Source organism: Neoarius graeffei, chromosome 17 (genome assembly GCF_027579695.1).
Source record: "Neoarius graeffei isolate fNeoGra1 chromosome 17, fNeoGra1.pri, whole genome shotgun sequence".
NCBI classification, from domain to species: domain Eukaryota; kingdom Metazoa; phylum Chordata; class Actinopteri; order Siluriformes; family Ariidae; genus Neoarius; species Neoarius graeffei.
Window position 1 is genome coordinate 38,874,739 of NC_083585.1, and position 26,496 is coordinate 38,901,234.

The following is a 26,496-nucleotide window of genomic DNA, read 5'->3' on the forward strand; positions in this document are numbered from 1 at the left end:
TAAGCACCGGCCCCGAACCAGCCCTGGAACTGCTTTGGTGGAAAAGGGGCAGGTCTTTTACTGAAGCACACAATGAAACAGAAAGGTCATCCAGAGTTACTATTTATTTATTTATTTATTATAGCACTTTTAACAGACATTGTCACAAAGCAGCTGGACAGAAAATTAAAGATTTTAAACATATGAGTTAATTTTCTCCCTAATAAATTTATTTATTCCTGATGAGCAAGCCTGTGGTGATGGTAGCAAGGAAAAACTCCCTCAGATGACACGAGGAAGAAACCTTGAGAGGAACCAGATTCAAAAGGGAACACATCCTCATTTGGGTGATAGCAGATAGCGTGATTTATAAATAACTTGCTTCTGTAACTGTGTCACCAACTACAATTGTGCAACCAGAGATGGACAAAGTACCCAACTTTATTACTTACAGTAAGTCAAAGTACAGATCCCACTGGTCAAATGTTACTTCGATACAAGTGAAAGTTGTACAGTCAAATTTTTTCTTAAGTTAAAGTACTGAAGTACTTGCTTTTAAAAATAGTTAAAGGAGATACGCAGAACCTTTATTTTTAAATACATTTCTGAGTGGATAGTGTCTCCATCCTTGACTCTTGTATCCTGCATAAATGGGAAGAAAAAATACATATATTTTCAAGAGTTAAAATCGACCCCAAAGTTGGCATTTGAGCTGCCTTGCTGAGCCAGCCAGCCCTGAGTGCGTGACGTCACAGCAGGAACCGATTTTAAGGCCGAGGCCTTTGACAGCTAGAGACCAAAGCCATATAAATAAAAATTTATGGTGAAAGTAAAAAATACTGTTACCGACTTGCTCAACTAAGACTGATTTGACTTCACTGATTGTGGGTTGGCTCTCATTAAAACAGGATAGGTGTTATAACTTATGCAACATACATGTACATGCATGCATTTTCACTGATAAAATGTAAAAGGCTAATTAAATAATCAGATGAACTGAGACAATCACATTCTGAAGCAAATTACGTAAATAATCTGTGTCAGCTCTGTGATAACCTGGTGACTTGTCCAGGGTGTACTCCACCTCTCGCCCATAGTCAGCTGAGATGGGCTCCAGCTTGCCTGCGACCCTGTAGAACAGGATAAGCAGCTACATATAATGGATGGATGGATGGAAGTTACATGTACAGTGGTGCTTGAAATTTTGTGAACCCTTTAGAATTTTCTTTATTTTTGCATAAATATGACCTAAAACATCAGATTTTCACACAAGTCCTAAAAGTAGATAACGAGAACCCAGTTAAACAAATGAGACAAAAATATTATACTTGGTCATTTATTTATTGAGGAAAAATGATCCAATATTACACATCTGTGAGTGGCAAAAGTATGTGAACCTTTGCTTTCAGTATCTGGTGTGATCCCCTTGTGCAACAATAACTGCAATTAAACATTTACGGTAACTGTTGATCAGTCCTGTATACCGGCTTGGAGAGGCCTTCAGTTGCTTAGAAGTTACCCTGGGGTCCTTTGTGACCTCGCTGACTATTACACACCTTGCTCTTGGAGTGATCTTTGTTGGTCGACCACTCCTGGGGAGGGTAACAATGGTCTTGAATTTCCTCCAGTTGTACACAATCTGTCTGACTGTGGATCAGGGCTCTACAGTGCGCACATTTCACTCGCATTTGCGAGCGAATTTTTCGGCATGCGAACGACGAAAAAAAAACGCGCATTCGTGCGAGGGCTTCTTGCGGCCGCCAATTTAGGAAAGCACTGAGCACAGACGCGACGAGTTTAACATTCTAAAATGTGTCAAACGTTAAACTGCAAAGTATGTAAATCCAGCGCTGGATAGCCTACCTGATATAGTGTAATGAGTAACGGCCTGTATTGTTGTAAGTGTGTGTGTTCAGTGTTGTGTACGTGCGTGTGTGTGTTCTGCCTGCACCTTGCTCCCTGTCTGTAGTTGCGTGCATTGTCTCTGTCTTTAGCTGGGGGGGGAGTGAAAAAGTTAAAGTTTTTTTTAACTGAGAGATAACTGAGAGCTGGTTCGGACCGAGCTGAGAAATATATTCGCTATGCAGAGAATAATGGCGTTTTTTAAAAGCAATGATGGTGGAAACAAGAATAAAAGAATGGACGAGGAAGAAAGTGTAGTGAAGAAAGCTAGAACGATGGGAGAAGGTGCAGGGAAATTTATATAATGAGATGGAAAGCACACACCCCAGTGCAAACATTTAGATGGGAACATGCAACACAGCAGAAAAACAAATAATATACAGTATATACAAATGGTGCATGTCACAATACAGCAGAAAAACAAAGAATATATATACAACTGGGCGTGTTGAGTTGCAGATGTTAATTGCACATTAGTTATAGAAACTCAGTTCAGCTACAAAACTCAGGATATTGCACTGTATTTGGTATTGTCTGTGAAGATTCTCAATCATCCAGGTCATAGTAAACTGTGGGTGGTAGAAATGGGCAACTGGACTTGCTTGAAGATTCTTGAAAACGTTTCACCTCTCCAAAAGGCTTCCTCAGTTCTGTCTGACTAATAGGGAGTATCAGATATTTAGGCCAAGTTTACATTAGACCGTATCTGTCTCGTTTTCTTCGCGGATGCACTGTCCGTTTACATTAAAACGCCGGGAAACGGGAATCCGCCAGCGTCCACGTATTCAATCCAGATCGTGTCTGGTCCGGTGCTGTGTAAACATTGAGAATACGCGGATACGCTGTGCTGAGCTCTAGCTGACGTCGTTATTGGACAACGTCACTGTGACATCCACCTTCCTGATTCGCTGGCGTTGGTCATGTGACGCGACTGCTGAAAAACGGCGCGGACTTCCGCCTTGTATCACCTTTCATTAAAGAGTATAAAAGTATGAAAATACTGCAAATACTGCCCATTGTGTAGTTATGATTGTCTTTAGGCTTGCCATCCTTCCACTTGCAAGTGGTAAGTGATATGCACTGAGATCACACACACAGCGGCTCAGTCCCGAATCACTGCTCGTGCACTCCACTCGCGTGCTCTGTGAGCTGCGCAGGGCCGGAGTGCGCACCCTCCAGAGGGCACTCGCTGTTCAGGGCGGAGTGATTTGGAGCGCAGGATGCCTGCGGAGCGAGCGTATCCGTGTATTGGCGTTGCTGTGTGCACGCGAATCGTGTATTGGTGTTGCTGTGTGCATGCTAATCGTTTTAAAAACGTTAATCTGATGATCCGCTGATATGGTCTAATGTAAACCCCACCTTATCCTCTCCTGGATCGGAATCAGAATTCTGATGACCAGCTCATCTAAGGTGTCATTGAGGCATCATGTTGGTGTGGGTCACTGAAGGCTGGGTGTGAACGGCGAGTCATTAGGGTGATCAAAGGATTGTCCGTTAGGGTGATCAATGGCAATCTGACACTCTCTGTCCTCCTGTGAGTCACTGAAAACAGCTGGGTCCTGGCGTACACCCAGCCGTCTGGGAAGAGTGTCCAATACCGCCTTGTAGATGGTTGACAAATGATGTCATATGCCGCTTTTCCACTACAAACGCGGCTGAGCCGTGCCGAGTCGAGCTGAGCGGGGCTGTTGGAGTTGCATTTCGACTACAACCGCGCTGAACCGTGCTGGCTGGAAGTGGGTGGACACATTGGGTGGAGTTAGAGAAAGTGGGTGGACGTCACGTGATGTCGTTAAGCAGCGCAAACAGTGACATCAGTGACAGTGGCGGAACAAGTCAGAGCCGGGCCGGGGGCGGGGCAAATGACCGGGCACTTTATTAAAGCTTATCATAACATCATTTTAGGCTACAAAATGTCCGCAACTGCGGTGTTTACCAATTTCAACACTACCAGGTGCAACTATGTTATTTAGTACATCAAGTCCTTGAAACGAACATGTAACTCAGAAACAAAAAACATTAGGATACTGTACATGGCTCATAATAAAACATCAATAGCCTATACTGCGCACATTATTTGAAGGGCATACGAATGAGCGCTCAGAGGCTGCAACGGTGACAGGAAGAGTCAGAAATAAAAGGAGGGCGGTGCAAACCTCACTGAATGCACTGTGTTTACCAATTTCAACACTACGGGGTGCAACTATGTTAGTTTGTACATTAAGTCCTTCAAACGAACATGTAACTCAGAAACAAAAAAACATTAGGTGACATACTGTACATGGCTCATAATAAAACATCAATAGCCTACTGCGCGCATTATTTGAAGGGCATACGACGAGCCTTGCGCTCCGCGAACTCGTCCACGATGCTCTGTATGTCACTGATTCAGTGATCTTTTAAGCGGTAGTCTCACCACCCGAATAGTAAACAATAAACATGGAGGACATGGAGTCGTTAGTGTTGCTGGTCTTGGTGCTGTGGCTTGTTGTCACCGACAACGCGGACAGATACTGGCAAGAGCGTATAGATGAGGTGAGGCGCATAAGGCTTCAGAAATTCTCGTAATTCGTAATTATTCTCCTTCCGGGTTTGCGGTGTTTACAGATCCCAGCGCGCTCGCGGGGTGTGTGTGGGCATGTGAGGACACTCCTCCTCACCAATCAGTGCACAGGGGAGTGTCTGCTCACGCCCCCAACCTCACTCGGCACGGCTTGGCTCGCTTCAGCCCCACTCCAAAACGGTGCGAGTTTTAGGGGCTAAGCAGGGCTGAAACGAGCTGAGTCGTGCCGGTTTTTGGTAGTCGAAACGCGAGCCGTGTCGGGCTGAAGTGAGCTGAAGCGAGCTGAAGTGAGCTGAAAAAGGGTAGTGGAAAAGGGCCATTAGACCCCCACCTCTGTTCAGTGATGGCTGTTCCAGGTTGACAAAAATGGCTTCTTTAACTCCTCGCTCATACCAACGATCCTCTCTGGCTAAAATGCGTACATTACAATCCTGAAATGAGTGTCCTTTGTTGTTAAGATGAATGTAGACAGCCGAGTCCTGGCCTGAGGAGCTGGCTCTCCTGTGTTGGGCCAAGCGCCTGTAATTTGATTGGGAGTCAATGCAGTGTGGATAAGACAGGGGTGATGTGGTCATATTTTCTAGTTCTAGTAAGGACTCTTGCTGCTGCATTTTGAACTAACTGGAGCTTGTTTATGCACTTACTGGAACATCCAGACAGTAAGGCATTAAAATAATCTAACCTTGAGGTAACAAAAGCAAGAACTAGTTTTTCTGCGTCTTTTTAGGGACATTAAATTTCTTATCTTGGCAATATTTCTGAGATGAAAGAAAGCTATCCGGGTAATATTATCGATATGAGTTTCAAATGAAAGACTGGGGTCAATAATCACTCTGAAATCTTTTACTACTGCACGTGAAGAAACAAAGGCCATCCAGAGTTACTATGTAATCAGAAAACCTACAACCCCGATTCCAAAAAAGTTGGGACAAAGTACAAATTGTATATAAAAACGGAATGCAATAATTTACAAATCTCAAAAACTGATATTGTATTCATAATAGAACATAGACAACATATCAAATGTCGAAAGTGAGACATTTTGAAATTTCATGCCAAATATTGGCTCATTTGAAATTTCATGACAGCAACACACCTCAAAAAAGTTGGGACAGGGGCAATAAGAGGCTGGAAAAGTTAAAGGTACAAAAAAGGAACAGCTGGAGGACCAAATTGCAACTCATTAGGTCAATTGGCAATAGGTCATTAACATGACTGGGTATAAAAAGAGCATCTTGGAGTGGCAGCGGCTCTCAGAAGTAAAGATGGGAAGAGGATCACCAATCCCCCTAATTCTGCGCCGACAAATAGTGGAGCAATATCAGAAAGGAGTTCGACAGTGTAAAATTGCAAAGAGTTTGAACATATCATCATCTACAGTGCATAATATCAAAAGATTCAGAGAATCTGGAAGAATCTCTGTGCGTAAGGGTCAAGGCCGGAAAACCATATTGGGTGCCCGTGATCTTCGGGCCCTTAGACGGCACTGCATCACATACAGGCATGCTTCTGTATTGGAAATCACAAAATGGGCTCAGGAATATTTCCAGAGAACATTATCTGTGAACACAATTCACTGTGCCATCCGCCGTTGCCAGCTAAAACTATAGTTCAAAGAAGAAGCCGTATCTAAACATGATCCAGAAGCGCAGACGTCTTCTCTGGGCCAAGGCTCATTTAAAATGGACTGTGGCAAAGTGGAAAACTGTTCTGTGGTCAGACGAATCAAAATTTGAAGTTCTTTATGGAAATCAGGGACGCCGTGTCATTCGGACTAAAGAGGAGAAGGACGACCCAAGTTGTTATCAGCGCTCAGTTCAGAAGCCTGCATCTCTGATGGTATGGGGTTGCATTAGTGCGTGTGGCATGGGCAGCTTACACATCTGGAAAGACACCATCAATGCTGAAAGGTATATCCAGGTTCTAGAGCAACATATGCTCCCATCCAGACGACGTCTCTTTCAGGGAAGACCTTGCATTTTCCAGCATGACAATGCCAAACTACGTACTGCATCAATTACAGCATCATGGCTGCGTAGAAGAAGGGTCCGGGTACTGAACTGGCCAGCCTGCAGTCCAGATCTTTCACCCATAGAAAAAATTTGGCGCATCATAAAACGGAAGATACGACAAAAAAGACCTAAGACAGTTGAGCAACTAGAATCCTACATTAGACAAGAATGGGTTAACATTCCTATCCCTAAACTTGAGCAACTTGTCTCCTCAGTCCCCAGATGTTTACAGACTGTTGTAAAGAGAAAAGGGGATGTCTCACAGTGGTAAACATGGCCTTGTCCCAACTTTTTTGAGATGTGTTGTTGTCATGAAATTTAAAATCACCTAATTTTTCTCTTTAAATGATACATTTTCTCAGTTTAAACATTTGATATGTCATCTATGTTCTATTCTGAATAAAATATGGAATTTTGAAACTTCCACATCATTGCATTCCGTTTTTATTTACAATTTGTACTTTGTCCCAACTTTTTTGGAATCGGGGTTGTACTTCTAGCTACATGTGGTCCTAGTACAAGTACTTCTATCTTGTTAGAGTTAAGCAGAAGGAAGTTAATAAACATCCAGTGTCTAATGTCCTTCACACATTCCTCAATTCTATTAAACCGGTGTCTCTCATCTGGTTTTGCAGAAACATACAACAGTGTGTTATCAGCATAACAGTGGAAACTAACACCATGCTTCCGAATAATATCACTCAGAGTTAACATGCACTATATTGCCAAAAGTATTTGCTCACCCATCCAAATTATCGGAATCAGGTGTTCCAATCACTTCCATGGCCACAGGTGTATAAAATCAAGCACCTAGGCATGCAGACTGTTTTTACAGTTTGGAGCTGGCCCCTTCCTCTTCCAACATGACTGTGCACCAGTGCACAAAGCAAGATCCATAAAGACATGGATGACAGTCTGGTGTGGATGAACTTGACTGGCCTACACAGAGTCCTGACCTCAACCCGATAGAACACCTTTGGGATGAATTAGAGCGGAGACTGAGAGCCAGGCCTTCTCATCCAACATCAGTGTGTGACCTCACAAATGTGCTTCTGGAAGAATGGTCAAAAATTCCCATAAACACACTCCTAAACCTTGTGGACAGCCTTCCCAGAAGAGTTGAAGCTGTTCTAGCTGCAAAGGGTGGACCGACGTCATATTGAACCCTATGGATTAGGAATGGGATGTCACTTAAGCTCATATGTGAGTCAAGGTAGGTGAGCAAATACTTTTGGCAATATAGTGTATATAAAGAAAAAAGCAATGGGTCTAAGACAGAACCTTGTGGAACACCAAACTTCAGTATGTGTAGAAAAATCACCATTTACATCGACATACTGATAGCAATCAGTTAAATAAGAGCTAAGCCAGAAGAGGGCCGTTCCCTTAACTCCTACAACATTTTCTAGTCTATCCAAAAGAATGGAATGACCAATGGTATCAAACGCTGCACTAAGGTCAAGTAACACAAGCAGTGAGACACAGCCCTGATCAGACCAACAGTAGGTCATTTACTACTTTAACCAGTGCTGTCTCTGTGCTATGATGAGGTCTAAATCCTGACTGATACATTTCATTAATGGAGGGTGTATTGTGTTTTAGTGATGTTCAGAAGGCTTGCTCTGGCTCCATGGCCTCCATCTTTTCCTCACTGGCTTTGTGTCCCACTGAACTAGTAAAGTGTCGTCTGCAGGCTATGCATGAAATGGAGGCATCAGGAAAGATTGCTGGTGGACAGAAGAGGTAACTGACTATAACTGTGCATCAGATTACAGCATTTACAAAATAATTCAAACATGCTATTTTTGTATATTCACATAATATGGTGTGGTTGCTCTCAATTAATATTTATATACAGTTTCAAGATGCATATTATACTGTCTCCAAATGAATGAATCTCATTCCCCCTCTCTTTTTCTCCATCAGCACTGTGTGGTCTGTGGTTAGACATGTGTTCAAGACAAATGGTCCTCTGGGTTTTTATCAAGGCCTGACCACTACTATAGTGCGTGAGATTCCTGGCTATTTCTGCTTCTTTGGAGGCTATGAGCTGAGTCGTTCTGCTTTTGCCCACACTATGGAAAGGAGCAAAGAGGACATAGGTAACCTGGCTGTGATCAACTTATTCAGTGCTATTCAGTGAAATAGCAAAGACAGTAATAGAAGTGAAGTCATTGTTGAATTTGGGTTTGGTTGAAGTTTCCATTTTTCTTCAATTTTGATTTGTCTTTGTTAAAAGGATACAATGTCTGGATTAAATTTATTTCTATTTATAAGGACCCAGTCCCACAGCACCAATAACTATAACTACAACTATGACTATACCTATGCCTGACTTTAGTCACACCACAGCTATAATCCCGACTGTAATATCACTCGGTCCTGCCACTCAGGTAAATAAATGCATGCAACATAGGAATAGTCATGGAAGTTTTTTCCAAGTAGTAGCACATTATTCTGGGTCATACTGTACAGCTTGGACTTCAAAACCCACACGTATACTCCGGTGGTTGACAAAATATGGATAGGTCACGGACTACTGAAATATAATAAAAAAGGATACTAAATACAGAGTGGTTACGGATTTTAATATGGATGCATCACGGATGCTAATAATTTATGGATTGGTCATGGACGTTTCAGTATATTACAGATTGGTTATTGATTTCATACGGATGATGCATCACGGATAAAAAAAATTAAGAAGTCTAAAACAATTAAATGCTTGGACTGTTGAAATTCATAATTAAAATATCTTACCTGCATTTATATGTTTACCTTATTAATTTACTACTGATATTTCATGGAAAATATCACACATCCGTGAATAAAAGATCTGTGCTTTGTATTATATTTTTTGTGAATCCGTATTCCGTGACTTCATGATGCAACAAGGATGTGCAAAGATTCCCAGGGAAAATAACACGTGCTCAGACAACGACACATGTAAACAATTACCTGACTGGTCAGTGTTTTATCGGATCAGATCAGGGCCTGGAAAAATCGCTGCAGAAGCAATCTCACTGATACGGATAAACCCAGGCCTGGGCTATAGGTATCGTTATTGGTCTGGTGTGACCACCAATCACATAAACTGCAGGGGACTGATTTATTTACAGTTATTGTTATAGTTGTCTCATCTCATCTCATTATCTCTAGCCGCTTTATCCTGTTCTACAGGGTCGCAGGCAAGCTGGAGCCTATCCCAGCTGACTACGGGCGAAAGGCGGGGTACACCCTGGACAAGTTGCCAGGTCATCACAGGGCTGACACATATGCCGCTTTTCTACTACAAACGCGGCTGAGTCGGGCTGAGCCGTGCCGTGCTGAGTCGGGCTGAGCGGGGCTGTTGGAGTTGCATTTCGACTACAACCGCACTGAACCGTGCTGGCTGGAAGTGGGTGGACACATTGGGTGGAGTTAGCGAAAGTGGGTGGACGTCACGTGATGTCGTTAAGCAGCGCAAACAGTGACATCAGTGAGCTTTTAAGCGGTAGTCTCACGACCCGAATAGTAAACAATAAACATGGAGGACATGGAGTCGTTAGTGTTGCTGGTCTTGGTGCTGTGGCTTGTTGTCACCGACAACGCCAACAGATACTGGCAAGAGCGTATAGATGAGGCGAGGCGCATAAGGCTTCAGAAATTCTCGTAATTCGTAATTATTATTCTTCCGGGTTTGCGGTGTTTACAGATCCCAGCGCGCTCGCGGGGCGTGTGTGGGCATGTGAGGACACTCCTCCTCACCAATCAGTGCACAGGGGAGTGTCTGTTCACGCCCCCAGCCTCACTCGGCACGGTTTGGCTCGCTTCAGCCCCACTCCAAAACCGTGCGAGTTTTAGGGGCTAAGCAGGGCTGAAGCGAGCTGAGTCGTGCTGGTTTTTGGTAGTCGAAACGCGAGCCGTGTCGGGCTGAAGTGAGCTGAAGCGAGCTGAAGTGAGCTGAAAAAGGGTAGTGGAAAAGGGCCAATAGACACAGACAACCATTCACACCTACGGTCAATTTAGAGTCACCAGTTAACCTAACCTGCATGTCTTTGGACTGTGGGGGAAACCGGAGCACCCGGAGGAAACCCACGCGGACACGGGGAGAACATGCAAACTCCACACAGAAAGGCCCTCGCCGGCCACGGGGCTCGAATCCGGACCTTCTTGCTGTGAGGCGACAGCGCTAACCACTACACCACCGTGCCGCCCTTGTTATAGTTGTAGTTATAGTTATCTGTATTGTGGGACCGGACCTTTAACCAGAAGATAAACAAGTTTAAATAATCTGGCAGTCTTTTTTTTTTTTTCTAAAGTGATCTTTGGATGAGGGAACCCTTAAAGATTCTCTGTAGAACCCTATATTAGAGGGCTTCCCTGTTAGAGAGGCTTCCAAATAGAACTGCTTTAGGAAGCAAAAAAAAATGAACTCCTCAAAAGTATTTGAGGAACCAATTGAGTGCATTTACAAACAATGTGGGATCTTGTACTACAAGACGTTGAAGTGGTGGCACTTCTGTTTGGCAGGCATCGTGCCACTGATGTTTAGTGGTGGCTTTGGAGGAGCCCTTCTCTGGTTAGTTATCTATCCAATAGACTGTGTGAAATCCCGCATTCAAGTTCTGTCCCTGGCTGGGAAACAAGAAGGATTTATAAATACATTCCTTGGCATTGTACGTAATGAAGGTAAGTGCTCTGTTCTTTTTGTTACTGGAGATATATTTTTACCCAGAACTTTTAGTATATTATGTAATTTTGTAGATGAGAGACTTCAGTGATAATACAGTATATTCCAAATGTAGCTTGGTGAGTTAAATATTTAAAGAAATATTTTAGTGAAACTCAGAGGAACACGGTGTTGAGCCTTTGCTTATTAATTTGTAATGTGCAAATCTTTGAAAATTATTTGAATTCAGAAATGTGACTTAAGTACAATTCATGGTTTTATTCTCTTTTCCAGGAGTACGGCCTTTGTACTCAGGTCTAACTCCAACCATGATCCGGACATTTCCTGCTAACGGTGCACTCTTTCTGGCCTATGAACTTAGCCGCAAGATGATGATGAAACAGTTTGATGTCTGACATAAGCATCGGTATTTCATTTTCAATGTTCTGTGCTGTCCGCACAATAGAGCTGCTTCTATAATTTAAATTAGTCCAAATAACTTGAATGCTTCCTTATTTTTGATTTATTATATGTTGATGTGAACAGTCATCATATTTGGTTTTATATCCTCCACATTGTCTGATCCATGTCCAGGACCTTTTATCTGCCAGGTCAGATAAATCTTTTATATAAGAAAATATTTTCTGAGAAGCCCATTTTTCCCCTAATAGGTTATTTTAACATGAAACTTTAACTCGCATCCTGAGCTGTGTAACAAACTGGATGCCTTTTCTTTATTTTACTGTTCTGTCTTCACACAGTTTCTTACAGTGTATTCATATAGGGTTTGTAGACCATATGTCTAAAATAGGAATTCAGATGTAAAACATGTATGCCATGTATTGTTATAATGGATTTTAAAGGATATGGGACATGGATTTTTACCTGGGCATAATTATGTATAAAGGACATAAGAAATGCCATCTAAATCACTGCAGGGCGTCAAAAATGTGAAAATCATCACATTATTCAAGTTTTTTTATACATCAGCGTAAAACAAGGATTCGTTAATGAGCTAGGTGGTCACGTGACCCGTGACGCAACAAAAACTTTCCTAGGAGCCAGCGCTTGGGAATCTAATGTAAACAGGTTACTGAAATGGACATCATCGACAGTGATATTCCCGATGTTTCACAGAGATGTGAAGTTAGACCCTATCAATTCGAACCGATAGCTGGAAATTCACATGAACATGGATCATGTCTTTACTCTGACGGGTCAGATGATTCTGAGAGTGAGAGTTCATTCAGCCCTCATGAAACTGAAAGTGGTCGGCTCGATAACACTTCCTGGTAAGTTAAAAACAATTCTGCTCAAAGGCTAATGATCTGTTGAAAGAAGTATTATTTTTGTATCATACACTGAAAGTTCATCATAGATCTAGCTAAAGTCCGTTGCAAGCTAGGTTTTTTTTTGCTGATATTTTTTGAGATTGATTGAGATACAATGCTTCCAGAGTCCGAGATGAAAACATTCAAAATGGCGAAACAAGTCAGAATTATGATAATCAATAATTGATACACCCAAAATTATAATACTAATCCTTACCTCGGCTTTCAGTCGCTTAGCGCAGAGGTCTTCAACAGGGGGGTCACGAAATCGCACCGGATCACTCATATCAACAAAAATATTCCTGCCCTGTCCCCTGGCCTCCGTGCAGGGATGCAAACAGCGCGCCTTTCAGTGGATGCCGCCTTTTTCACGGCTGAATCGTGCAGATCCGATTTTAAAAAATATATATATAGCGATATTAATTCATGAAACATGAAGTATAAGGATGAGAAAAAAACAGTTTAAATCGGGAAGCTGCGCACATTTGTGCAGCCTGGCGCAAATGTGCACAGCTTCCCGATTTAAACTGTTTTTTTTTCTCATCCTTATACTTCCTGTTTCATGAATTAATATCGCTCAGTACCTGAGTATTAATGTTGAAAGAATCCTCAGTGAAATGGTCCGAACACAGTTTGTGGGAAACAGTAGGTGCAAAGTTTTTTCAACAGGTGTTCTGTAAAGTTATCCTCCCTCTTGGATTTGTCCTACCAAGCCTACTGCGCATGCGTGAAGCCTACTGCGCATGCACAGGTGAGCCCACACTTTCCTCAGCTTCGGGTCCTTGGGGAATGCAAAAAAACTTACTCCAGGGCATTTCCCATTGGAATTATTGCAACCATAAGCAGCACAATATACCATGATGTCCAATGTATGATGTCCAATGTACTTTAAAGACTATGAAAACAATTTTCTTGTCATTCACTTCTCCATTCATCTACCCGCTTGTGCTGTGCCTGAAAGTTTTTGTGACGTATGATCACGTGACAGCGGCTCTTCCAGTTGCAAAAAATGCATATCGGAAGTCGAGCAGAAATGCCATATAATCATCACGAATATAACGATTTTGCTGAATTTAATAGATGATTTTGTATTTATTGATGCAATTAATTCATATTTTTAATGGAAAGAAACTTATATAGCGTGCTTTTATGTTTCATGTCCCATATCCTTTAAAGTAACTTACTGGGAAATTGTAACCTCCTGTGACTGAAGCATAAATTTCTGTTAAAAATGACCAATATATTTCTATGTACTTAAATGTTTAGCTCAGGGATGGGCAACTGGCGGCCTTACTCAGTGCGGCCTGTAGATCATTTATTAATTATTATTAATTATCAGGAAAAAAAATTAACCGCAGCCTTTTTTTACCGTTGTAATTACACTGTTGACCGATAGAGGGCGCTTCCTATACGAGTTGCAGTCAGATCCGTATTTTCAAGCAAAACGCACTGAGAGGGGAATTTCATTTTGGAGACTGCTACCAGAGGCACGTTTTCCACTCCTCAGAGATTTTGCTCTGTCAATGGCCAGCATGTTTGCGAGCACTTACATTTGTGAGAGCAGCTTTTCAACAATGAAGCACATCAAGTCAAAAGAGAGGAACAGACTCACGGATGATACTCTTTTTCATTTGATGCGGATTGGATGCACGAAGATTGGCATTGATTTCCAGTCTGTTGTGCGCCAGCAGGCAAAACCACAAGTATCTCATTAAGTTGCACTTAATGTTGGGCCGCTGTTTTTTTTGTTTGTTTGTTTTTTTAAGTTTTGTGCCTCATTGAATGTGAGCCCTTTGCACTTTGTTTCTTTTAAAACAAACTTGTGTTTGTCGTTTAACAAGACAAGAGCATTATGTTAAAAATGCATTTCAGTGTGGAAAATATTAAATAAATGTATGTTGGTTCAATAAACATACAGACAAAAGAATATACAAATATTTTGTCTCATCTCATTATCTCTAGCCGCTTTATCCTGTTCTACAGGGTCACAGGCAAGCTGGAGCCTATCCCAGCTGACTACGGGCGAAAGGCGGGGTACACCCTGGACAAGTCGCCAGGTCATCACAGGGCTGACACATAGACACAGACAACCATTCACACTCACATTCACACCTACGGTCAATTTAGAGTCACCAGTTAACCTAACCTGCATGTCTTTGGACTGTGGGGGAAACCGGAGCACCCGGAGGAAACCCACGCAGACACGGGGAGAACATGCAAACTCCGCACAGAAAGGCCCTCGCCGGCCACGGGGCTCAAACCCGGACCTTCTTGCTGTGAGGCGACAGCGCTAACCACTACACCACCGTGCCGCCCACAAATATTTTGTTGTTATTTAAAATTCTTTTGTAACTTATATCTGATTAGTTGAAGTATGCGGTCATGTGGCCCTCTGATGGTGATAATGAAAAATTGTGGCCCTCTTTATCATGCAAGTTGCCCATCCCTGGTTTAGATAGTTAGACTACTAGGCGTACAGCAAGCTGTAAACATGATGAATAAGTGTGTGTCACTTTTTTCAGTTGTAGTGAACACAGTAAGAAGTGATATTTTCTTATTATAGACTTGAAACTTGACCAAACCTGTCCTGGATAAGACACAAATTAGATAAGTCCTCCTGTGGCAGTAGTTTTTATGGATTTTTGTGCAGAAATTTGTGTTGGGTTTTTCTGTTTGTGTTTCTCTTTCTACTCCAGAGTCCAGAGGTTTTCACTCTTTTTGGAAGCTGGAAGTTCGATGTTAAGTGAGTCCACTCAGGTGAAGGAACAATAAAAAATGAATTTGTTTATCTACAACATTTATGTCTACATTGAGCAGCATTGTGGTTCCTAACACACCCAGCATCCGAGGGAGCAGTGGACATCTAATTCACCAATACCACAATGGTTCCTAAGAGACCCAGAATTATTATGAATATAGACAATATGCAAAATAGTAATTGAAATGTATGTAGACAACTTTAAATTTTACACAATTACAACTGTACAGGAAGTACCATGTTGGCAGTTTACAAATCAAATAAATATGATTTCACTAATTAAAATGGCTTTAGTTTTTGATTTAGCGAATGTCAATGAAAGAGAATATAAATCAAATGTTTATCTTGTAAACCACTATGCATATTTTTTTGTTGGTCTGGGGGTTTTTTTCACTGCGACCACAGGGTGATTTTTTTTTATTTTATATTTTTTAGATTAGATGTTGAATGACTAGAATATATTACATTTATATCTGTATCAAAACATTAAAAGTAGACGGCCTTTTGATTTCATAAAATTGGTGAAATTTAGTTCCATCTGAAATTTGGTCATGGTGATGTATGTTTATTTTTGTAATATCTGAAAAACAAAAAAAAGGCCATTCTGTGGCTGGGAAGTTATTTAATTTGAGGGGATTCCCTAGTAAATAATGTGCATGAAATTGCTCACTTCGTGCAGACAGAGGAAGTCTGTGCGCGCATGCGCAGGTTTACACTCTAAAAAATAATGGGGCCAGTACCGGTTCTTCAGGGCGATGCCATAGAAGAACCTTTTTCAGGGCTTCAAAGAACCATTCATGCAACAGTTCTTTAAAGAACCATTTAAACCATTTGTTTGAGCAGTGAAGACAGATTTGTGTAAACATACGTAGCCTATGTGCATTGACCAGCAAATGGTAAGAGAATGCCAGGCTCTGAAGAACCATTTCCAATGCGAAGAACCTTTCGCATAATGTAATGGTTCATCACAGAGTTTTGACTCTCCATGGAACCATCCAGAGATTTGAAGAACCACTGAAGCACCTTTATTTTTTAGAGTGTACCTTAGTCATCGTCTTCATCTTTTGGGTTTTACGGCAGCTGGCATCCACAGTATTGTATTACTGCCATCTACAGGTTTACCTTGACCGTGCACTGACCGTTCCATCATTCTGTCGCTAAACGAACAGCTGATCACACCGAGGTGCTCGCTGACCGCCGATATTTATTAGTTTGGTCCTGTGTTTCCTTTCCTTCACAACATAATGTCTTTTCTTCTCGCTTTCTGTTACTGTAGCCGGTCTTCACGGTTTCATTCGCACACTCACGTCCTCCATTGTTTTCTCCTGTTTCAAATTTGTATCCCGCAATGCCTTATGTGAACGGGGAAAGCCCACCACATGATGCATGATGTAATATCTTGTATTGCGTCATGGTGAAGCAAGAAAAAATAGCGGAGAATTTAGGGCTATGTGGCCCTAAATTCACTGATTGTTCTATTAAAAAAAAAAAACTAATAAAATTGGAAGTCTGTGATTTCAAATTCAGTAGCTTTCAGTCCACTAAACAAAAATAATTGGGTGTCAGGAAAAATTCTTTTTATGACCTACACTTGAAAATCTAAAAGGCAGTCTACCTTTTAATGTCCATATTCAAGAAATAAAATGAAAGATTAAAGCATATGCATAAGGCCAGCTTTATACTAATGCACATTCCATATTTTAAATCATTTAAACGTATCAAAAATTAACCCAGTAAGATCCTTTCTGACTGAATTGAAGTACTAGTAGTAAAAAAATAATAATACAAAAATGCACAAAGTTCAAATTTTCAGTGCTTTACATATAAAAATTAATCAAGTCAAAGTGTTTCGTAACATCAGAGTCCCAGGAACTATGAATAAGGTCATTTAAATATCTTTTTAATCTGGATTTTAAATCACCCACTAAGCTGGTGTTCCTCATTATCTTTGCTGTACAGTAGGCGATCCTCAAGGCCTTAACAGCAGGCCTGCCTCAGTTATGCAAAGCACTGGGGATGGACTACACTGCTTCAGGGGATCTATAAGAGCTAAACCATTCAGAGGTTTAAATGTCAAACTGAACATTCATTCAAACCAACAGAAAAGAGCGTGTGTTGACTTTAGGTTGCACGGGAAGAGTGACACCTTGATGACTGTTGACAGAACAACAGAGTTCACTTCCTTTGTGTACTATAGAGGTAGATCCTGGAGAACCAGCTGAGGAGCCAAAATACTGCATACAACTGATAAATATACACCAATCAGCCAAAACATAAAAAGCACTGACAGGAGAAGTGAATAATGTTATCACTTGGCAAGAATGGGAAGAAGGCAAGCCAGTGGAAGCAGTGTGAGGCTCTGGGCAATGTTCTGCTGGAAAACCTTGGGTCTTGACAATCATGTGGATGTTACTTTGACATGTACCGCCTAAATATCATTACAGACTAAGTACATCCCTTCATGGCAGCGATACTCCCTAATGGCAGTCACTTCCTTTAGCAGGATAATGTGCCCTGCTACACTGGAAAAATTTCTCACTAATTGTTTGTGGAACATGACTCATAAGATTAACATTCAGCACATCCTGTTTCTTTGCTTTTCATAACACAGGATGTTCCAACCAGCACACTAACTGTTATCATCTTGTTCTTTTGCTCTCAAAGTCAACTCCTGTCTCTGCTGCCATGCCTTAACCAATTGTAAGAAGAACATGTACTCGGGCGGCACGGTGGTGTAGTGGTTAGCGCTGTCGCCTCACAGCAAGAAGGTCCTGGGTTCAAGCCCCGGGGCCGGCGAGGGCCTTTCTGTGTGGAGTTTGCATGTTCTCCCCGTGTCCGCGTGGGTTTCCTCCGGGTGCTCCGGTTTCCCCCACAGTCCAAAGACATGCAGGTTAGGTTAACTGGTGACTCTAAATTGACCGTAGGTGTGAATGAGAGTGTGAATGGTTGTCTGTGTCTATGTGTCAGTCCTGTGATGACCTGGCGACTTGTCCAGGGTGTACCCCGCCTTTCGCCCGTAGTCAGCTGGGATAGGCTCCAGCTTGCCTGCGACCCTGTAGAAGGATAAAGCGGCTAGAGATAACGAGATGAGATGAGATGAATTGACCAATCGTGTTTGTCTCACCACACCTTTGTGTGTGAATATATACTCATGCTTGACTTAAAATAAACTGAGAAACAGCCCTGAACAGCTGTGTCTGTGTCAGTGAATGTTGCTCCTGGATGTCCTCCTGGGTGGCATTTTATCAATTCAACTTTCTTCAGTACAGACAAATCAAAACAAAACATTTGGTTTTGACTTGGCCTTCAAATGCCCCAGATCTCAATCTGATCAAGCATCTGTGGGAAGTGCTGATCAGACAAGTCTGATTCATGGAGTCCCAACCTTGGAACCTACAGGACTTAACTGCTGCTTACGTCTCGGTGCCAGATACCACGGCACACTTTCAGAGGTCTTGTGTAGTCCATGCCTTGATGGGTCAGAGCTGTTTTTGCAGCACAAGGGCGATCTACACAATATTAGGCCAGTGGTTTTCATGTCATGGTTTTACACAATATTAGGCCAGTGCGTATGACACCAGGATGCACCATTGGAAGAAGGCGAGGCAGTGGAGGCAGCGTGATGATCTGGACAATGCTCTGCCGGAAAACCTTGAGTCCTTTGACACATACCACATATCTAAACATTGTTGCCAATCAAGTACACCCCTTCATTGTCATGGTATACCATAATGGCAGTGGCCTCTTTCAGCAGGATAATGTACCATGCAATTATTCAGGAATGGTTTTAGGAACCAAGAGTTCAAGGTGTTAGCTTGGCCTCAAATTCCCCAGATCTCAATCTGATTGAGCATCAGTGGGATGTTAGCCTGGCAAGCCAGACTAAATGTGAATATTTAGTCTGGCCTCGATCCTTAGACATTTCCGAAGGGGGTAGGAGGAACAAACCGCTGTCTTTCAAACTGTCTCTGTGCGTATAGGCCAACGCTCTGACCAATCAGCGCAACAGTGACTGTGACGTAGTCAGAGCGACAGAAAGCAGTGGGGGAGACCTTGAAATAAATAATTTTTCAAAATGCGTATTAATTAATAAACAGGTTCTAGATATTAAGAAGTTTGGAGATAATGACCACAAGTTTGGAGTCTGTACCACATACTTAACATACACTCATTTTTTTTCCAAGTGTTTTTCAAAGGTTTGCTTAAACTGTTTTTGAGAGTTTTTATTTAGTGGTGTTTGGTGAAATAATTTCCCTTAAATTTAAAATAACGGGAAAATAAGAAACAATCAAAAAGTAATGTTTCAAAGCTGTTTATTAATTCTTCGTACTGCACAAACTAGCCCCATCCTTTTGGCTATGAGCGGAGCCAGCTGGTAGATCAGACTTTTGCCATAGCCGGTCGGCAAAACAGCGAAAACGTCCTTCTTGAAAAGGAATGAGCGGAGAGCCTCTTCCTGCTCATGTTTCAACGAAAACTTCAAGTCTAATTCTTCTAAAACTGATTCCAAAGCGGAGTCAAACGCGCGCTGTTCACTAGCCCGTAGCCATCTTTCCTGCTGCGCTTTCTCCAGCGTCGCGCAGCTTTGTCGTCACTCCTGCAAAAGCCCGCCCAAAGAATCCAAACAAAAACCTTGCGTTGTGATTGGCGGGCACGATTTGATGCCCGGGGTGTTTTTGTTTATATGGTGCGAGGCTAAACCCACTCGCTAGGCAGAAATATTTTTGGCTGCTAGGCGGGTGGGTCTAGTTTACTAGGCTAGTGGGATGTCATTGTTTGGCATTGTCTTGACAATGTCATTGTCTTGTCAGTCATTGTTTCAAATAAGTGTCTTATCTTTTCCATGGTTCATTTTAGTCATTGACTCCCTTATGTCTCTGTCTGTTTTGAGATTTAGAGTATTTGTCTGTGTTTTAGTCTGTGTTAATGTTACCTGTCTGTTTATGTATATGAAACTTTTTATTTTATTTGCTGCCATCTTGGCCAGGACTCCCTAGAAGAAGAGATATTGTATCTCGATGGGCCCTTTCTGGTAAAATGAAGGATAAATAAGTAAATGTGGGCGGCAGGGTGTTGCAGTGGTTTGCACTGTCACCTCACAGCAAGAAGGTTCTGGGTTCGAGCCCAGTGGCCGATGGGGACCTTTCTGTGTAGAGTTTGCATGTTCTCCCCGTGTTTTTGTGGGTTTCCTCCAGGTGCTCTGGTTTCCCCCGCAGTCCAAAGACATGCAGGTTAGGCTAATTGGTAGCTCTAAATTGACCGTAGGTGTGAATGAGAGTGTGAACGGTTGTTTGTCTCCATGTGTGAGCCCTGCGATGATCTGGTGACTTGTCCAGGGTGTACCCCGCCTCTCACCCATAGTCAACTGGGATAGGCTCCAGCTTGCCTGCGACCCTGCACAGGATAAGCAGCTACAGATAATGGATGGATGGAAATAAATGATCGTGTTCAATGCTGTTGAGAAATCACTGAAGTTGATTTTATACAGTCTACGGATTTGACGTGACCCTCGTGATTACTGATAGGCTGTCCCAGTGTCGCCTGCGAAAACCCCCCAACTATGTTTTAGAAAAGAAAAAACATCCACTTTCAAAGCTGCTTCACAGTAACGAGGACCTTGATAGAAATGTAGTGGAGTGAAAAGTATGATATTTGCCTTTCAAATGTAGTGAAGGTAAAGTCATAAGTTTCCAAAAAAAAAACCCACAACTCAAAGTACAGATACTCAAAAAGTGTACTTAAGTACAGTATTCAAGTAAATGTACTTCGTTACTGTCCACTTCTGGGGGGAAATGCTGTCACAGAATATAGGGGGGAAATTAGCTGTAGTTTGGTGACTCCATGAACAAGCTCAGTTTTTCCTCAAACATTTTTTCCAATCATATGCACTTATGCAAACTATTTACAATGGACCACAGACTAGAGGCATATGCTCAGAAAGGACCGAATTTTGCAGATTTTCATAGAGTTTTATGTGATTGTGAAGTCATCACATATTGTTCTCTGATTTTTATTATTCCCTCAAATTTCTGACTGGTTCTTCATACACAATCTTTTGAGATATTTACTCCGAACCAGCGTAACCTGGTCTGTCTGTCTTGTGCCTGAGTAGTGTGCTTGTACACAGCTAATAAACAGGTCCATTAATTTTTTTAATTACCATTTTTAATCAATAATTTTTCCACAGAGAATGACTAGGGAGAGTTTTATGTTCCTAGCAGTCGGAGTGTCAGTAATTCCTTCATAGAAATTTGTTTTTCCAACATGGCTTTTGTTTGTGCTCTTCAGGGCTAAAACCAGTGGAACTTTATCTGTATCATGCGTTATGAGCTGCACTGTGGGTTAACTAAAGATTAGTTTTCAGGAGATATTTTGTTTGTCGTAATTCGAGATGATAAAATAGCTCAAAAAAGCAAAATGACTCACTTGCTATCCAGAAAGCAAGTAGCTGCTAGCAAGCTAACAGGCTTTATACTAACAGGGTTCATGCGAACAGACTTTATGCTAACGGGTTTCATGCTAACAGGCTTTATGCTAACGGGTTTCATGCTAACGGGCTTCATGCTAACAGGCTTTATGCTGACAGGCTTTATGTTAACGGGTTTCATGCTAACAGGCATTATGTTAACGGGTTTCATGCTAACAGGCTTTATGCTAACGGGCTTCATGCTAACGGTCTTTATGTTAACGGGTTTCATGCTAACAGGCTTTATGCTAACGAGTTTCATGCTGACAGGCTTTATGCTAACGGGGTCCATGCTAACAGGCTTCATGCTAATGGGCTTTATCCTAACGGGCTTTATGCTAACAGGCTTTATGCTAACAGGGTTCATGCTAACAGGGTTCATGCTAACAGGCATTATGCTAATGTGGTTCATGCTAACAGGCTTTATGCTAACGGGCTTTATGGTAACGGGTTTCATGCTAACAGGCTTTATACTAATGGGGATCATGCTAACAGGGTTCATGCTAACAGGATTTATGCTAACAGGCATTATACTATAGTGGTTCATGCTAACAGGCTTTATGCTAACGGGGTTCATGCTAACGGGTTTCATGCTGACGGGCTTTACGTTAACGGGTTTCATGCTAACAGGCTTCATGCTAATGGGTTTCATGCTAACAGGCTTTATGCTAACGGATTTCATGCAAACAGGCTTTATGCTAACGGATTTCATGCTAACAGGCTTTATGCTAACGTGTCTCATGCTAACGGATTCATGCTAACAGGCTTTATGCTAATGGGGTTCATGCTAACAGGCTTTATGCTAACGGGGTTCATGCTAACAGGCTTTATGCTGACGAGCTTTATGTTAACGAGTTTCATGCTAACAGGCTTTATGTTAACGGGGTTCATGCTAACAGACTTTATGCTAACGGGTTTCATGCTAACAGGCTTTATGCTGACAGGCTTTATGTTAACGGGTTTCATGCTAACAGGCATTATGTTAACGGGTTTCATGCTAACAGGCTTTATGCTAACGGGCTTCATGCTAACGGTCTTTATGTTAACGGGTTTCATGCTAACAGGCTTTATGCTAACGAGTTTCATGCTGACAGGCTTTATGCTAACGGGGTCCATGCTAACAGGCTTTATGCTAACGGATTTCATGCTAACAGGCTTTATGTTAACGTGTTTCATGCTAACAGGCTTTATGCTAACGGAGTTCATGCTAACAGGCTTCATGCTAATGGGCTTTATCCTAACGGGCTTTATGCTAACAGGCTTTATGCTAACAGGGTTCATGCTAACAGGCTTCATGCTAACAGGCATTATGCTAATGTGGTTCATGCTAACAGGCTTTATGCTAACGGGCTTTATGGTAACGGGTTTCATGCTAACAGGCTTTATACTAATGGGGATCATGCTAACAGGGTTCATGCTAACAGGATTTATGCTAACAGGCATTATACTATAGTGGTTCATGCGAACAGGCTTTATGCTAACGGGGTTCATGCTAACGGGCTTTATGGTAACGGGTTTCATGCTGACGGGCTTTACGTTAACGGGTTTCATGCTAACAGGCTTCATGCTAATGGGTTTCATGCTAACAGGCTTTATGCTAACGGATTTCATGCAAACAGGCTTTATGCTAACGGATTTCATGCTAACAGGCTTTATGCTAACGTGTCTCATGCTAACGGATTCATGCTAACAGGCTTTATGCTAACGGGTTTCATGCTAACAGGCTTTATGCTAACGGGGTTCATGCTAACAGGCTTTATGCTGACGAGCTTTATGTTAACGAGTTTCATGCTAACAGGCATTATGTTAATGGATTTCATGCTAACAGGCTTTATGCTAATGGGTTTCATGCTAACGGGCTTTATGTTAACGGGTTTCATGCTAACGGGCTTCATGCTAACAGGCTTTACGCTAACGGGGTCCATGCTAACAGGCTTTGTGCTAACGGATTTCATGCTAACAGGCTTTATGCTAACGGGTTTCATGCTAACACGCTTTATGCTAACGGGGTTCATGCTAACACGCTTTATGCTAACAGGGTTCATGCTAACACGCTTTATGCTAACAGAGTTCATGCTAACGGGCTTTATGCTAACGGGGTTCATGCTGACGGGCTTTACGCTAACGGGTTTCATGCTAACAGGCTTTACGCTAACGGGGTCCATGCTAACACGCTTTATGCTAACGGATTTCATGCTAACAGGCTTTATGTTAACGTGTTTCATGCTAACAGGCTTTATGTTAACGTGTTTCATGCTAACAGGCTTTATGCTAACAGGTTTCATGCTAACACGCTTTATGCTAACGGATTTCATGCTAACAGGCTTTATGTTAACGTGTTTCATGCTAACAGGCTTTATGTTAACGTGTTTCATGCTAACAGGCTTTATGCTAACAGGTTTCATGCTAACAGGCTTCATGCTAATGGGCTTTATCCTAACGGGTTTCATGCTAACAGGCTTTATGCTAACAGGGTTCATGCTAACAGGCATTATGCTAATGTGGTTCATGCTAACAGGCTTTATGCTAACGGGGTTCATGCTAACGTGCTTTATGGTAACGGGTTTCATGCTGACGGGCTTTACGCTAACGGGTTTCATGCTAACAGGCTTTATGCTAACGGTGTCCATGCTAACAGGCTTTATGTTAACAGGGTTCATGCTAACAGGCATTATGCTAATGTGGTTCATGCTAACAGGCTTTACGCTAATGGGGTTCATGCTAACGGGCTTTACGGTAACGGGTTTCATGCTGACGGGCTTTATGTTAACGTGTTTCATGCTAACAGGCTTTATGCTAACGGGTTTCATGCTAACAGGCTTTATGCTAACGGGGTTCATGCTAACAGGCTTTATGCTGACGAGCTTTATGTTAACGGGTTTCATGCTAACAGGCATTATGTTAATGGATTTCATGCTAACAGGCTTTACGCTAATGGGGTTCATGCTAACGGGCTTTACGGTAACGGGTTTCATGCTGACGGGCTTTATGTTAACGTGTTTCATGCTAACAGGCTTTACGCTAATGGGGTTCATGCTAACGGGCTTTACGGTAACGGGTTTCATGCTAACAGGCTTTATGCTAACGGGTTTCATGCTAACAGGCTTTATGCTAACGGGGTTCATGCTAACAGGCTTTATGCTGACGAGCTTTATGTTAACGGGTTTCATGCTAACAGGCATTATGTTAATGGATTTCATGCTAACAGGCTTTATGCTAATGGGTTTCATGCTAACGGGCTTCATGCTAACAGGCTTTACGCTAACGGGGTCCATGCTAACAGGCTTTGTGCTAATGGATTTCATGCTAACAGGCTTTATGCTAACGGGTTTCATGCTAACACGCTTTATGCTAACGGGGTTCATGCTAACACGCTTTATGCTAACGGGGTTCATGCTAACACGCTTTATGCTAACGTGTTTCATGCTAACAGGCTTTATGCTAACGGGTGTCATGCTAACAGGCTTTATGCTAACGGGGTTCATGCTAACACGCTTTATGCTAACGGGGTTCATGCTAACGTGGTTCATGCTAACAGAGTTCATGCTAACAGGCTCATGCTAACAGGCTTATGCTTATGCTAACGGGGTTCATGCTGACGGGCTTTACGCTAACGGGTTTCATGCTAACAGGCTTTATGCTAATGGGTTTCATGCTAACAGGCTTTATGCTAATGGGTTTCATGCTAACAGGCTTTATGCTAATGGGTTTCATGCTAACAGGCTTTATGCTAATGGGTTTCATGCTAACAGGCTTTATGCTAACGGGTTTCATGCTGACAGGCTTTACGCTAACGGGTTTCATGCTAACAGGCTTTATGCTAACGGGGTCCATGCTAACAGGCTTTATGCTAACGGATTTCATGCTAACAGGCTTTATGTTAACGTGTTTCATGCTAACAGGCTTTATGCTAACGGGTTTCATGCTAACAGGCTTTATGCTAACAGGGTTCATGCTAATGGGCTTTATCCTAACGGGTTTCATGCTAACAGGCTTTATGCTAACGGGGTTCATGCTAACAGGGTTCATGCTAACAGGATTCATGCTAACAGGATTCATGCTAACGGGGTTCATGCTAACAGGCTTTATGCTGACGAGCTTTATGTTAACGGGTTTCATGCTAACAGGCATTATGTTAATGGGTTTCATGCTAACAGGCTTTATGCTAATGGGTTTCATGCTAACAGGCTTCATGCTAACAGGCTTTATGCTAATGGGGTCCATGCTAACAGGCTTTATGCTAATGGATTTCATGCTAACAGGATTTATGTTAACGTGTTTCATGCTAACAGGCTTTATGCTAACGGGGTTCATGCTAACAGGCTTCAAGCTAACGGGCTTTATGCTAATGGATTTCATGCTAACAGGCTTTAACATGTTTCATGCTAACAGGCTTTATGCTAACGGGTTTCATGCTAACAGGCTTTATGCTAACGGGGTTCATGCTAACACGCTTTATGCTAACGGGTTTCATGCTAACAGGCTTCAAGCTAACAGGCTTTATGCTAATGGGTTTCATGCTAACAGGCTTTATGCTAACGAGTTTCATGCTGACAGGCTTTATGCTAACGGGGTCCATGCTAACACGCTTTATGCTAACGGGGTTCATGCTAACACGCTTTATGCTAACGGGGTTCATGCTAACACGCTTTATGCTAACGTGTTTCATGCTATCAGGCTTTATGCTAACACGCTTTATGCTAACGGGGTTCATGCTAACATGCTTTATACTAACGTGTATCATGCTAACAGGCTTTATGCTAACGGGTTCATGCTAACAGGCTTCAAGCTAACGGGCTTTATGCTAACGGGTTTCATGCTATCAGGCTTTATG

General features: G+C 42.2%; 1 protein-coding gene across 3 annotated transcripts in view; it reads left to right on the top strand.

Moving 5' to 3' along the window:
- Positions 1 to 15,481, top strand: part of slc25a15a (solute carrier family 25 member 15a) — a 38,671-nt gene extending 23,190 nt beyond the window's left edge. For 2 of the 3 annotated variants that reach the window (XM_060944174.1, XM_060944175.1), the window contains 4 exons: positions 8,059 to 8,199; positions 8,383 to 8,558; positions 10,969 to 11,127; positions 11,402 to 12,891. In XM_060944174.1, the coding sequence (XP_060800157.1) occupies positions 8,059 to 8,199; positions 8,383 to 8,558; positions 10,969 to 11,127; positions 11,402 to 11,523 (598 nt within the window). In that variant the 3' untranslated portion in view covers positions 11,524 to 12,891. Of the gene's footprint in view, positions 1 to 8,058; positions 8,200 to 8,382; positions 8,559 to 10,968; positions 11,128 to 11,401; positions 12,892 to 15,134 lie in introns of those variants that run through there. The other variant, XM_060944173.1, reaches the window with a different exon arrangement.
- Positions 15,482 to 26,496: the final 11,015 nt, after the last annotated feature.